The sequence below is a fragment of the Leptinotarsa decemlineata genome, unplaced genomic scaffold, assembly GCF_025532065.1.
Source record: "Leptinotarsa decemlineata unplaced genomic scaffold, Ldec_3_MD MMD2_P_RNA_scaffold_11, whole genome shotgun sequence".
NCBI classification, from domain to species: Eukaryota; Metazoa; Arthropoda; class Insecta; order Coleoptera; family Chrysomelidae; genus Leptinotarsa; species Leptinotarsa decemlineata.
The window spans coordinates 5,942,618-5,959,294 of NW_027412525.1; the positions used below are offsets into that span (position 1 = coordinate 5,942,618).

The following is a 16,677-nucleotide window of genomic DNA, read 5'->3' on the forward strand; positions in this document are numbered from 1 at the left end:
ATAGGTGAAGGATATTTAAGATATTTACGAATAACTTTTTTTTATTTCAACACCCTGTATCTTGAGAACGAAGGATTTGCGGACCCATATTTATATGAACATTTCGTCTTAAAATAATCTAGAGAATCGTCTGTTAAATTTATGGTACATACTCAATTAACATCCTGTATACCATTGCCAGAGAACAAGATATTGCCCGCATTATCGAATAATAATCTTGAATTGGAAAGCAATATGTCTTAAAACAACTACATTTCTGGAATAGCAATAGCACCTTCTCAGAATACTTGAAAAAAGATTTCAAACAAAGCAGATAAACAGGCCTCTAGAAATTTCATTACTTTGTGAAGCTCAAATTATACCTTTGTTCACATATACGAAAAACGACCATTCGTTTGATTGAAAACCTAAACTACACAAGCTCTTTTATAGATACTTTCACAGGAAGTATTCTGCTGATAAAGTGATAGCGACGAGAGGCAGTCATACCATTTCTCATTCTACTACTACCTTCCCCCTTTTTTTTTTCTAGCTCAGATTTAAATACAGAAAACTAACGATATAGCCGACACAAGCACAATCTAGTGTCAGAACATACTAATGCAGTCCCAAGCGTGTGGATGGCGATGTTTGATACCTCAAATTTAGCCAAACGTTTGTAGAGGCAGCAAGTGCGAAGTGTATGGGTTCGGCATTAACATTTATTAAAAGTGACCTTTGAGAAAATTTTTGATATTCTCAACTTGGGTGTCATTTAAAGGCATCTGGCTCAAGTTATTTGAGATACATTTTGTCACGGTAGAATATGTTATAAGTAAACCAATGTTATGGCAATTTTGGCAAACTTTCAGTTCCTTAGTAAAATTTCACCATTTCTTCATTTCAAATTATTATTTCACTAGTAAGCCTTCTCCACCCTCATTATGTACATACCCAGTTCGCTGACAATGAGTAGGAGAACAACTCAGTTAGGACAACTTAGTAGCATTGTGCTAAGTTGAACTTTGCCTTTTGTTATATCAGCAACTAGCTCTGTAATTTATGTAAATATTTGTATGTAACTTCAGCTGGGAAACAATAAAGACTATTATTTTTTTTTTCACCGTAGTGTGCGCTGGTCAGGCGCTATCCCCCGAAGCCCCGATACATTCGGGAGGGCGCGCCAGCATTATCAACCAATGACCACTCCCCACACCGTGGGGTGAGTGATCATTGGGTCCGAGAATCATGTGCCCTGAGCAAGCGCAGTAAGCCAAGAATAACAGCCTTCTGCATCTGTGCGGCTAAGATTTCTGCCTTAGTGCGGCGGTATGATTTTAACATTCGAGAGTAGAGAGGACATCATTCAACCAAGGACTCAATAATCAGAACAACCATCTTGACAGGGTGATCTGGATAGAGCCTGCGGAGTTCTAAGAGAAAATCAATTTTTTTTTTTCACCGTAGTGTGCGCTGGTCAGGCCCTATCCCCCGAAGCCCCGATATATTCGGGAGGGCGCGCCAGCATAATCAACCAATGACCACTCCCCACACCGTGGGGTAAGTGATCATTGAGTCCGAGAATCATGTGCCCTGAGCAAACGCAGTGAGCCAAGAATGACAGCCTTCTGCATCTGTGCGGCTAAGATTTCTGCCTTAGTGCGGCAAGCCGGTATGATTTTGAGATTCGAGAGTTTTGAGATTATTATTATTATTATAAGGAAATGTTTATATATAGGGTGGAACAGGTTAACTTTTGAAAACATTTATGGAATTCACTGATAAACTAAAAGTTAACTAACGTTGCCAGGGATGTATTTTAATCCTGCTTGTTCAACGATAGCTCCAGCTCAAACTTGATACTTATTCCGGATCCGAAAAGTTTATAAAATTTTTAAACCGTTTATTTATACTACAAAACACGAGTACTGCTGAAAGAAGTTTGGTGGTTGCCCTTATATTGACAGATTCAATATTGCCACAACAACATTCTCTTGATTCGTCTTCAAAGAAAATGGTTGTGTAAATCCTTTGATTGATTCCTCTGCAAACCAAATGAAGTAATTTTCAATTCCATCTAATTTCCGTATAGGATGATTATTAATTGAATTCAATAAGCGTTACAGCATTATGGTCTGATAACGTTGATTCAAATTACTGGACGAATAGGTTTTTTAACCAGTTTTGATTGATCACTGTTTCTTCAGGGCAATGAATGGCAACAATCAGGGCAATATTCATAGTACCTTAAAAACCATCGCTCTTCACAAACGCAACGGTTCTATTTTAAACAGTTCAGTAATCAATAAATAGTTTTGACTATAATACACACACAATACATACATGAGCTTTTTTACACTTTATATATTCTCAATTTTTTTGTAGAAATTGTACGTACAGTACATACTTATGCATGAGAAAATTAAAATTCAGAATAGATGGATATCAATAATATTTGTGTTCACTGGAATTTTTCATTGATAACGGAAAGTTCGTAAAATGATTTGTTCATTTTGTGGAAATTCATATTAAATATAAGATAGACAACTTTTGCCTAATTTCAACTGCGAGTTTCATTGGTTTCGGTTTATTAAACTATTCCCAAGTAAACTGACGTAGCTTAACTGTCAAGCGCAGTCAAAAAATGGTTTTCACATTCAAAAAACTACTTCTATTCATTTGGAGAAAGTTCTTCCGGTTTTGCGAATATAAAATTTAGAACAAGAACCACATGTCAACTTGTACGACTATACTACCAATCTATCCGACACTGGACTTTTATCTTTATTGTGTTGAATGGATTTACTCAAATTGTTATTTGTTCTGTAGGCTACGTCCAATTCATTTTTTTAAAGAAAGCGGTCTATAGTGGGATCACAAAGTAAATTAGAGTCACATAATGTTAACAACCATTTTTTGAAACCGGACAGATCTGGTTCAGAGCTCTTTTTTGCAATTTTTTAGAAATAATTAGGTCCATAATATCCACCTCTCAACCGCTGTTGACAGTACTTTGTTTAACGAACATCAGTACTCTTGAAAATTGCTTTCTGAAAGTGGAATATTCAATAGTCTGTGAATCATACTATTGAATGCTGCTACTTTTGTTGATATGGATAAATGGATGATTTTTGGAAAATTGCAAAATCGTGTTTATTATTGATTCTAGTGATAGTCAAGTTTAGCGAATGAAGTTATTCACCTCTATCTCAATTGTGAATTTAATGGAAGGGTGAATCGCATTAACAAATTCAATAAACTTACCCAGATGCCGATCTGCACCAGTAAAACAGACTGAGAATATCATCTACATATCTGTACCAGTAAAAACAATTTTCAATTAGACTAGTAGTATGGATTTTATTCTCTAGGTTAGGTTGTCCATGAAAATTTCAGCTAGCAAAGGACTCAGGGGGTTTTCCATTATTAGACCCTCGTTACAAGAGTAAAAATTGTCTTTGAATTAAAAATAATTTTGAGCTGTTCCTAGAAACGTAAATATTTCATGTTATGAATTTATGAGGTAGAAATTTGTCAAATAGTAATAGTCATTAGGATTCAAAGTACTAGTATATAAAAGCATGTCGCAGAATTTGTTTAGTTCAGTATCGTGACGCCTGAAGATGCTATTGTATAGTGAGACACGAGTTGCGGTTTTGTAAACTGTCAAGTGAAAATTTCACATTGAAGTGTTTTTTGAATAGGTAAAAACTTGATTGAATTCAAAATCAATAAATATGGGAGATGAAACTTGTTTCGGTCCAATTAAATAACACTCTTGAACATATAGCATAGAAAACCTGGTCTTCAAGAAAAATTAATTTTGAGCTGAGCTCATTGATATTCTCAGAGGATAATCTCTCCATGAAAAAATTCATTCAAATCTAATACGCAATAACCAGATTTTCAACTCGAGCATATTTAGTATTCTACGAGGAACAAGCTCATTATATGGTCACACGGTTCGGCATATTCCCTGTTAAATTTAATTCAACACAACTGCATACAATTAATATCACTTTACATCATTGGGAACACTCAATTGAATCTATTTTAAAGAATGACATCTGTTGCTGAAACAATTTGTTTTTATTTTGACACGATGAAGGCTTACATGCTTAGGCTGATGGCCTTCACACAGAATTAGAAATTATCAATTATAATTATGTTTGAAATATTCGATAATTCATTACAAATGCAATTACTAGTCAATCCGCATCAGACAGTCAGCAGCATCAATAATGTCGAGAGTAGGAATTAAATTTATGAAATTATGTAGAAACGTTGACAAGTCAAATTGACTATATAATAACATGTTTTCTAAATAAATAAACTTTGAATGTTTAAGCCCGTCTCGGATATACCTACACAGTAGGTTGAATGGACTGACGCCTATCAGAAAATATCTACTTCACTGGCTAATACCACGAACGGCGTTGGATTATATCCGACAGGCGTCAGTGCAGGAATCTTCACAGAAAATTTCCTGCATATTTATGCAATTGGCAATACAGCTGAAAAAGTCGACCTTCAATTTTGGAACGGGCTCACTTGCAGACCGGTTTCGGGCTCCTTAGCCACTCGTCAATGCAAGATAGTGACTATCATCGACCTAAAGTCAATGATATTCCATAATTGAAAATCGAAGTTTTTCCAGAGTATTTCATTCAGATATGCAGTTGATTATTACCTCGTTTACTAGATGTTCGCCCCAACTTAAGACTTTGACAGGTTATATTTCCAAAACTAATTGAGCCAGAAAAAAATTAGTGTTCTGAATTTCTACCATCATGTAATATCATCAAAGAGAAAATCGCGAAAATCCGTGTGAACCCCGTAAATTTTTTAAACGAAATTTCTAAATGTCAAAGTCAATACATTTCATACACAGAAAGCGGCTGTCATTTTTTTGTTCGGTTGTTCTCTTTATCTCCATATTCAAAATGTCAGCTCTGAAAAAAAACGTCATCATTTTGATACTTTTACAGGCTTTATCTCAAAAACTAATCGAGTTCGACAATTGTTCTGAATTCCTACCATCAAAAAATTGCGAAAATCTGTGAGTATCCTATGAAGTAAAATTTTCCCGAAGATGGAGAAGTAAAATGTCAAAACTATTCTTTTCCAAAAACTTTACAAACAGTTTTATGTTTCATCATTTTTTAGGATTGAAAGAATCTGGCTATACTTGATGAAACAGTTTACTGTAATTGTCATCAGGAAGGGTTAATCAAACGTTCCTACCTCAGGAAGCTATTTTATAGCGAAACACGTGTTGCGGTTTTGGGAACTTTTCAATTTAAAAATCAGCAAACTGAAAGAATATAAAAATATTTTTTTCCTTCATAAAGAAGTGTTTTTTTATATTGTGAATGTAATTATTCATTTTTATGTATCCTTCGTATGAAAGAGAGGGTGATCATGTATATTTTGAGAGATAGTTTGAGTAAACGGACACTTTTGCACAGAAAAATGCCATGAAACGTGAGAATTTTTTCAAGTTTTCTCATAATATTCTTTGATATTTGCAGTGAAATTGGGATACATTAGTTCATGGTGTATATCACAGATTTTGATTTTTGAATTGTTTTTAAAAAATGTACAATACAATACTATAAGCTCATTTCGGGAACCTCGTTACGCGGGGTACTGATATATAAATATGCTTAACTTTCATCATCTACTGATAATGCTAACCGTGTTTTTTTCTGGCGTGGAAAAAGCGTTTTTCATTCAACTTTGAAACATAAAGCCCATACTCAAAGTATTGAACGAAAAGACCACAAAAAAATCAAGATTACAAATGCAATATAAAAATAATGGTGTACATACTCAAAATATTGAATGAAAAGACCACAAAAAATCAAAATCACAAATGCAATATAAAAATAATGGTGTTCAACACAATATATTAATCAACTCAATGGTAGATGTCGACATGCATAGAAATTACCGCACACAAGTTGCTTCAATTTTTTTTTATCAAAAAAGTGCTAAATCAAAATAACTTCTTCTCAGTACTCAAAAATGCAACAGTTTCTACAAAAAAATATGGGTCCCAAAAATTATTTATATTTAACCCTGTTGTTTGAACATTGTGTATAAATGAGGTGAAATTTGAGTAGCGATATATGGAAATGCTTTTTTTTTCAGGTCGTGTAACGCTAGGCAGCGGTCCTCGAGCAGACATCCATGTCCAAGGAACTGGTGTTCTTCCTTTGCACTGCCATATCGAAAACAGTGAGGGAATCGTTACTATATATCCTCTTTCTGAGAATCTGTCTATTGATGGGGTGAAAGTTACGAGTCCAACACGTTTATCCCAAGGTAAAGAAAAATTAAAAACTCGTGTGCTGCCATGTTTCATTTAAAGATTTCATATCTAAATTATGAATACACTGATAGGTTAGGTTACTTGATGAAAATGAATAACACCATCCATGACAATATTAAACAATTTTCACATTATGAACATCACTCAAGACGCGTATCATTACACGCTAGCTTCCTCAGTTGAATTACTACATTGAACTATTCTACAACAGCAATTTAATGAGCCAAATTAATTTCAATAGTTTGATACCAAGAAAACTTGAAGATTTTGATAAAAAGTGATGATTAAGTTATTGTTGGTTGTTCAATAGGATATTTAAGACTTCTTTCATGTTCTGAAATTCTCGCTTTGAAATTTTCAGACGTTCTTCCTATATAAAACTTTATAAACTTTTCGGTATGATTAACATGCCTGGATACAAATCGGGTGTCTGATTTGTTATCCTTGTCAGAGTATGACTTGTTCTTCATATGTTTACCTATCTTTGTAATCGTATGTACTTTGGTAATATTCTGTTTAATTAATAGTTTTTTCATTTTCTCTAATGAGTTTCCGATATTATGTGTTTTGTATATGTTTGTGTATTTTTAATGTCAGGATATATTTGGTTGATGGCCTATTTGAATAATTTTTGGTTAAGTATGTGAATTAAAGTTCAAATCAAATCATGTTATGGTAAGCCGTTCATTCATCTTAATGAGGGTGATTAAAATGATTGTTGATAATTGTATCTGTATAGATTGGTTTGTGGTAAATTGCGAAATCATATTTGTTAATTTTGGTAATTTGAGGTCTAAAAAGTTTTGTCAATAGAGTTAATGTATTGAAGATACGACGGTAATTATCAATGTGTTCCTGTGAACCAAGCCCTAATATCGTCAACATATCTATATCAATATTTTGAACATAGGATGTTGCTTAATAGTTTTTCAAATTCGGTCATGAAATTGTCTACAAGAGATGGCTTTGATGATTATCCATAATGTAACTGATGATTTTCTTATTCTCATATATGAAATTAATGATCCTTGCACACTCATAGCTTTTTGTTGCTTATAGTAGTAGTGGTAGTTTTTTTTTTCGACAAATAAATTTGTATGAGAATAGTCACACACTTAACCTTATATCTAAACTAGAACTACAAACAGTTACTTGAATGATTCGAAGGTTTATCATAAAACTCGAAGAAATTATAATACATTTTTTAGAGATTTCGTATGAATCTCTTTATATCTCTAGGCCTGTGCTCTACACAGCATGGTAATTTACTGAATAGTTTCATGCTGAGGAGCATTTGCTGGTATATTATATTTACAAAATCGCACATGGTAATAATTTTCTCTGAAGCAAACATTTTACATCTCTTTCATTTCATTTGTTTTCACATAAGTATATTTGAACGCATTTCTAAAATTGAAATTTCTATTTGTCGCTATGAAGACAGCTATACATACCTACCCGAGGCCAGGATTGAATATCTTTTTCTATATTATGATACTAATTGAACATTCTTTGTATTTAATTCTGGAGCTGCGTTTGGTTATATTGCTGGCCAATTAATCGGAGCAATATAGTTATAGTTTGAAACGGCCCCTGCCAAATAATTTTTTACCGACCATAGTTAAGTTGTAAAACCATTGGTAAATCATCTATAATCTGTGTCGTTTGGAGTATAGATTGGATATGCTGTCACATGTTGAAAGGGCCAATAAAACAGTCTCCAAGTATGTCTATGTAACTGTATGTTTATCGGAATGAAATGCAATTTCATTGTACTTTTTTTTTTCAAAATAGCCCTTAATAAATAATGTATGTAAAATATTTTAGTCTTTTTTTCATTTTCAGGTGTTATGCTCACCATAGGAAGATCGAACTACTTGAGATTTAATCACCCTGCCGAAGCAAAACTCATTAAATCTGTTCTACCTAACCCAAGAATATCTATGGCTCCAATAAATTTCGAACCCGACAACTCCTACCAGACGAAATTCAACAAGAAGCCTCCAGTCGCGCCTCGGAAAAGCCCAAGGGAGTCTTTTTCCGATAGTAGCAGTGACGAACCCCCATCTAGTATAATGACCAAAGTCTCAAAATTTGAATATCTGGCAGCACAAAACTACAAAAAGTCGATATCGCCCAAAGTGTTCCCATCGAACGTTGTTACCGTAAACACTCCAATAAAAGACGTTTTAGGCAAAGCACCACCAGACTTGAATAGCTTCACTAAAAACTTACCGCAAAGTGCCCTCAACTATGCAGAACTGAACTCCAACGAGAAGCATCAAGTGAAAATTCCAGGTCAACAACTTTTATCAAAGAAAACCCATCATCAAAGTCAGTATGTTAATGTTACAGTCAACGAAACTAAAAATATAAACAATAGAGTTATTATTTTCGAAAACGGATGCATTCCTAAAAGTCAAAATGTCAATTTTGATCATAACGAACTGAATAATAAATCCTCGAATGCTAACAAAAATATTAACATCAATAGGGGCAATACTCCTTCTCCTAGTTTCAATAGAAATCCTGGAGGGTTTTTGAGAAGCATAACGCCCAGTCCAATTTCTAATATTCAAAAAATTGACCATAGGCGAAGTGGGTCACTTGGCGAACTCACCAATTACATGGATGGATATGAAGATCTTGCTCACAGAAAATACGAAGCAGAGTTGAAAAGGAATCAGGTCAGTTCTGTTATAAGAAAAGCTAAGAAATATTGACGAATCTAAAAGTGTGTAGTATACCAAAAATTATTACATAAAAATGAAAAAGATGATTATATAAATTCAATGCTTACGTTAGAAAATCTAAAGAAATGAACTTTAAACGTTCAAGCCAGTCTCAGATATACCTACACAGTAGGTTGCATGGACTGACGCCTATCAGAAAACAACTACTACCCTGGCTAATACTACGAAGGGCGTTGGATTATATCTGACAGGCGTCAGTGCAGGAATCTTCACAGACAATTTCCTGCATATGCAATTGACAATACAACTGAAAGAGTCGACCTTCAATTTTCGAACGGGCACACTTGCAGACCGGTTTCGGGCTCATTAGCCACTCGTCACTGCAAGATAGTGACAGATTAACGGAAAAACAGATTTCAAACAAACAGATCATCGACCTACAGTCAATGATATTCCATAATTGAAAATCGGAATTCTTTCAGAGTATTTCATTCCTCTTCCTAAGTTGGAGCGAACAACAAAATGTCACTCCATCTAGTGGACGAGGTACCAACCAACTGCATATCCGAAATTTGCTTGATTAATCTGAATAAGGAAGAAAAACGTTCTTATTAGTCAGTGGGCTATGCTTGAATACTGGCAGTAAACAAATCTAAAGAAATAAACTTTAAACATTGAACTTGAACGTTTAAAGTTTTACCTTTGAGTATTTCTGGGCACAACGAATAATGGCAATTGTGAAATGTAGAAGAGAAAGGGGACTGAGGGAATTACCCTGAAATGCACCCCTTCTGAAAGTGACCTACCCTATTTGGAATGTTAATAATGTGATACCAAATGTTCTTTAACATGGAAATTTTGATATTACATAAATATTATTCACAATAAATTCATGGAATGGTTAATTTTAGAAACGGCATTTTGTATATATACATTTTAATCCATAGTTACAATGAAATCGTAATCTCAATGAACTGAAATTCAAACTTCTTCTATCCTTACTCGAACTAGCGACAGTGTATTTGGGAAACCGTTTCACAGAAAACACTACTTTTAATGATCGTGGACTGATACATCATTCACTATGGTTTTCGATAGCCATTTATTGCGTGATTACCTGTATTTTTATAACACCATTGAATGTATAAGCATGATTCTGAAGAACTCATAGATTTATCATTTCTCGATGATAATGTGAGCTCAGAAATCAAAATTGAAATTATTCAATCAATTAATCAGAAAGCTAGCGAAACTGCAAATTTAATTTGACTCCTTCATTACTAAAAATTTGTATGATTTGAGCGATTTCAACTTCCTACTGAATTTCTAAAATTACATCCCGATTAATGAAAATCTGATAAAGATGCTTAATAATTTAAAACAATGTACGTGTCGTAAATAATACTGATGAACGAGGAGGAACAGGAACAAAACTTATTACAAGTTGTAGAAATACATATAAAGCAATTTCCGAATGCTAATAAGCAAACATTATTGTTGCCACCGATTCATAAATGAAAAAAAAATTTGTCATTTTAACATTTTGTACTCGTACATGAGTTTATATTTATTCACTAAATGGAAATTATAGTCTATAAATAACAATGTTATAACTTCACAGCCTCTATTGTAAATGTTACTTTTTGTAAGATTGAAAATTCACAATTTCAAGAAAATTTGGTTTCAATTAACATTCACCTTTCCAGCTCTACAACTCAAAAACTGTTGATTGAAAAGAGTGTTTGATCAGATGAACTTTTTTGTAGCAAATTAAATTTCCTACAAAAGCTGCACACTCATTTTTTATAAAAAAAAATATAAAAATTCAAAACCGAAAAGTCTAGTTGAAGCCAAAAAAAATGTCCCTTTATTGATCAGTTAGTGAATAATGATAATATTAACTATGCTAATAATTGAGTACATAAAATGCAAATATGACTGTGTAGTTCGCATTATCAGAAAGGTGTACAAAGACTGGTTTTTCCTTCCTTGAAATTGCATTTATATCCTTGTCATGGGGGCCTATTACTTGCGCCTAGTTAATTACTACCTGGGGCTCGGCTGATGAGTCTTTTAATCAGATGAGATTTTCACACAACTGCAACACTTGTTTCACTAAACATTATCTTCTGCAAGAGAGTCTAATAGTATACCAAACTACAAACTGAATATATTTTTGAATGGTATTATAATTTTTAATAATAATATATACAAATATTAGTTCAATAAAAATGAGTTATTAAGCAGTTGCTCCATTTTTAAATACAGTTTTTTTTTCAATCATTTCAACAAATTAGAGTTTTACCCATTCTATGCTCTTTTACTTTGTTGGGGAGAGTTTTTTACAAAAATTACAAGGTTGAGTGAAATAAACAGTTACAGTTCTTGGATGACATTGTAAATTTGAACTTCTTTTTTTCTCCACGAGTATTTTGATGTAATTTTCACGTTAATTAGGGCAAGTAACCGGGCTTTAAGTTTGTAGTTTCTCCTGGTCTGATGAATTGTTCTCCGTCTTATGGATGTTAATGTAGTAAATGTACAAACTGTACAAACTTGTACAAACTGACATGATATGCAGATGTAGTTGTCAAAACTTGGAAGTGCTCGTAGTGGAGATACAGTGACACTTGTTATGCATAGTATCAAATATATCCCCTAGACAAGACAGTAGCTTCTCTCTATCTATTGGTATTCTCACACAATACTTGATTGTTCTGGCTGGTAAGCGGCTGTTATGTCAAATATTTTGAATAAGCAGTCCATTCTCACTGTAACCTTTCTAAGTGTACTAATACATTACATGTTATATCTTCTATAAATCCCCCACCATACATACAGTTTATGTTTATTTTCTATCTTTTGGCCTGGGTCGATATTCGTTAAACTGTGAATTCTAGTAACAAGTACGTCTAGAAAAGTTGATTTTCTTTTCTTCTTCACCTCTAAGGATGATTTTTTTCTTATACTTATGTGTAAAGTTTTATGAGAATAAACGGTTTCATAGAAAAATGCATGACATTTTCTTACACTTTTACAGAATCAACAACTTTAAAATACCTATCATTTTTTTGTGTATAAAATGGATGCATGGTCCATCTATCATTGGGAAGTTGAAATAATTCATGACAGCTTTCCACGCGACCAATTACCATATCAAAACATTCTTATCTGCAAATGAGGTATTCAAAGTAAATATTCTAATCTATAAAAGTCAATAATCAGCTATTTTCTGTGGTTTGGTGTTTCAACATATTTGTGTTTCTCTTTGACTCCAGCTGTTCACATTGTAGCTTGTTTAGATAACCCAATTCAAGATAAACCAGCCACATAAAGAATATCATTTATATTAGTAGGTATTCAGTTTATATTCTCTTTCTAGGCGCAACAAGATCGGATAAAAGAGCAAGAAATTGAAAAAGCAGAACAGCAAAGACTGGAAGAAATTTTGAACATGTGTGCTGAATACGAGAAACAACAGTGTGAGAAGAATAAACCAATAACACCCAACAGGTAACAACTCCATTTTAAGCTAGATAGATTGCAGTAGTACATTTAGCTGCACCTATATAGCGAAAATAAAGTAAGATTATTGTAAAGAATATTTTCAAATGTAGTAATGATGATGTAATGTGTGTCTAATAATTACCGATACAAAAAATGTAGATATTTGCCAATTTTCATATCATCAATTACCTATATTAGAAAAAATAACACTTATTGATTGAAAGAGTGTAAATTTTTACGGCAAGAGATGCCTGTGTAAAAGCTATTTTCCAAATTTGTTGTTCGTGGTCTGTAAGTTTTTATGCTTGATGTTTGTTTTACAATTGCGGGAGACATTATTGAAAGTGATGGGGAAACGAACCAAGTACTCTAAGTGTTTCATAATAATACCATTGTTGTTTACCAAAATATAAAAAAACAAAGTAATTTTTCAATACATAAATATCTAATGAAGGTAAACAAAAGGAGAACCGTCAGATTCTGCAGCAAATTTTTCCGCAGTCCCTTTGAAAAGCTAATAAATACATACACAAACGAAAAAAAAAAAAGAATAAATATACATTTATCAGCTTTAATGGAATATTTTGTTCTCCACTTATGTAATTATGATGCACTGTTTGGAACCTTTGGTGTAGTAATGAATATTACTGGAGTTACATGTACACAACATGGTTGTGTACAGACTTGTTTAAAAATATTATCAACACTTATATAATAAACTTATAAACATATATATATATATATATATATATATATATATATATATATATATATATATATATATATGATGATTAAAAACATCAAACTAAAAGACACCGACATCCTTACCAACCTAGACATAAAATCCCTCTACCCGAGTATACCCATAAACGAAGCCCTAGCCACCATTAGAACTGATCATAGCTTTCCGCAACATGTCACGGATCTAGCAGAGCACTGCCTTAAAAACACCTATTTCATATTTGACAACCAGATCTATAAACAGGTAGAGGGAGCTCCAATGGGTTCCTCCCTATCGCCCGTGATCGCAAACCTGTTCATGATGCACTTCGAGAAAGAAGCACTTAACAACGCTCGCCTCAAACCAACCCTGTGGAAAAGATATGTAGACGTCATATTCATCATCTGGCCCCACGGAAAACTAGAACTAGAACTAGACCGGTTTGTGACCTACCTGAACAACATCCATCCCCGCATCCAGTTCACTACCGAAAGAGAGGAGAACAGGCAGCTACCTTTCCTAGACCTACTTATAACACGAAAACCAACTGGCAACTTGGGTTATACAGTTAACCGAAAACCCACACACACCAACCGCTACCTACAAGCAGCATCACACCACCACCCTACCCAGCTACAATCCGTAGCCAACACGTTAATATCCCGCAGTTTCCGCCTAACAGAACCAACAAACAGGGCAACAGAATTGAGGGAGACAACAAAGGCTCTGCGACAAAATGGCTACGGACCAAAGATCATTCAAAAGGCCATCGACAGACAAAGAAGAACCAAAAAAACATCCACTAGATCGACAGAAGACTCTCCACACGACAGACAATCTGTGACACTACCTTATGTCAAAGGTGTGACCGACAAAATCGGGAGAATACTAAGCATAAAAACATCCGGACAACCTACAAACCGCACAAAACGATATCCAGTTGGCTGCCCAGACCGAAAGAGAGAATTTCCCTAGAAAACCAAGGAGTATATAGCATCACATGCGAGGACTGTGGTCAACAATATATCGGTCAGACCAACAGATGTATATCTGCCAGAACCCAGGAGCACAATAACTCGATAAGAACAAAACAAACCTCCTCTGCCCTCTTTCAACAACATCTACAAACAGGTCACAAGATTAATTTTGAGTCCACAAAACAGATAACACAGGTGCAAAACCCAAGAATTCGACAAATCAGGGAAGCTATCGAAATCGAAAAGCAAGGCCTCATCAACAAAAGGGATGACTCACTAAACATCCCAAGGATTTGGAAAACAATAATTAAAAACAACCACCAAAGACAACCAAAAATTGATAATGAACCATCGCAGGTAGGAGAACCGCCAGAAGCCATTAACAACCCTCAGGTAGAAAAACAGGTAGGAGAACTGCCAAAAGCCATCAACAACCCAACAAATGGGACTTTGTCGAAACATCGCTAGATTGAAAATATTAGCACATAACACGGATCAAAAACCCGAAAACCAGTTTAGCATATATATATATATATATATATATATATATATATATATATATATATATATATATATACATATATATCAAAACAAAAATGTTATATAACCTGAATTCAAATATGCACATTTTGTCACATAAATATCATTATAGAACTCCTGCAAATCATAATATCAGCCAGAAATGTTTTTACTTTTATTCTAAACATTCTGTTGGTCAAATTTGCCTGTCTTATATCTGAGGACAAGTGATTAAACATCTTGACCCCATTGTAATAAATAGAATTCCTGACCAAATTTGTTAAAGGAATTGGCAATTTCAGTGCGGTACAATGGGTGCTATAAGAATGGCATGAAGCCTCAAAGAAGTACATATTTTTGTAAATGAGGCGAACCGTTTCCAAAATGAACAAAGCAATCACTGTTAAAATCTTTTGTTCAGCGAATTTGAGTCTGCATGAATCACGAGGTTTAATTTTACACATATACCTGATAGTCCGTTTCTGCAGTACTAATACAGAGAGAAGTGCTGATGAATTGCATACTCCCCAAAACGGTGTTCCATATCGTAGGTGGGATTCAACGAGGACGCAATACACCGTTCTGGCAGTTTTGATTCCCAAATTTATTGAAGTTACTCTCGCTGCATAACATCCAGAAAAAATTTTACTTTTAACTTGTTTAATATGCTCGATAAATTTGAGCTTGTTGTCAATGTGAATACCTAGAAATTTAGATTGAGTCTCGTTCCTGATCACTAAGTTATAACCGAATGACAGGTCATCAAGAGCACATCTAAATGATAAAATGTTTGTTTTAGTGATATTGAAGGATATCAAATTAGCATCACACCAGTCCTTGATTGTTTTCATATCAGTAGATATTGCATTGTGTAAATCATTTGAGTTTTTGTTGTTCCACAATATCGTCGTGTCATCAGCGAAAAGAGTGAAATTTCCTGAAATGCTCAAATTTGCAATGTCATTGAAATATAATAAGAATAAGATGGGTCCCAAAACTGATCCTTGTGGAACACCACACAAAATTTCCTTTTTTTTTTTTTCTTCTGAAAGTCCTGTTGTTCTTACCATTTGACTTCTTCCTGAAAGGTAAGATTCAAACCATTTGAGCGTCATTTCTCTGCAGCCGTATTGGTGAATTTTTCTTAGCAAGATCTTATGATCAAAACGCAATCAAACGCCTCAGAAAGATCACAAAAGACCGCAGCTGATACACTACCAGAATTAAACTTGGAGTAAATATCATAAAGAAACGAAAAGATGGCATCGTGCGTGTTTTTATTGCTTTGAAAACCAAACTGGCTTTCACTTGAAATAATGTGGTGTTTTAGGAAAATTGTCAGACGTATTTTCACAAGTTTTTGGATAACTTTGGCTATATTTGGAATGAGAGAGATCGGGCGAAGATTCGCGGGATCATCTGAATCTCCACCTTTATATAATGGAAGGACAACGGATATTTTTAGAAAATCAGAAAAAATTCCATTGTGGAAAGAGGTGTTGATTAGAGATACCAATGTTTGCAGTGCCTCAATTGGAAGATTTTTAATAATTTTTATGGAGATTCCATCATATCCAGTTGCATTTTTATTCTTTATATTCCTCAAAATTTCTAGTAATTCACTAATACTTGTATCATACAATGTTAGGTTATCCTCAATTCTGACATCTTCAAGATTTTTAAGGGATCGTAAGGTACCACTATATTCTCACTAAGATTTTTTGCGATCTATTCCCACGTCTTTTTTTTATTTTCCCGTGATGTCACTGATAGCAGACCATGCTTCTTTCATTTTATTAGTCGATTTACCGATTTGGTTATCATAATGGATTTCCTTCGCTCTCTTAATAGTGGATCTATATATTCTGCGGTAGTTATTGAAGAAGTCGTGGAAGTAAAGATTGTTTTTCACTCCAATAATATTCTCCACTTATGGTTGATGAGTGA

General features: G+C 33.9%; 1 protein-coding gene across 5 annotated transcripts in view; it reads left to right on the forward strand.

The window, feature by feature from the left end:
- LOC111507540 (uncharacterized) overlaps positions 1-16,677 on the forward strand; it is a 209,820-nt gene that overhangs the window by 107,951 nt on the left and 85,192 nt on the right. For all 5 annotated transcript variants that reach the window (XM_074170429.1, XM_074170435.1, XM_074170405.1 and 2 more), the window contains exons 3-5: positions 6,133-6,306; positions 8,159-9,000; positions 12,389-12,519. In XM_074170429.1, coding sequence (XP_074026530.1) covers positions 6,133-6,306; positions 8,159-9,000; positions 12,389-12,519 — 1,147 coding nt within the window. The remainder of the gene's footprint in view (positions 1-6,132; positions 6,307-8,158; positions 9,001-12,388; positions 12,520-16,677) is intronic.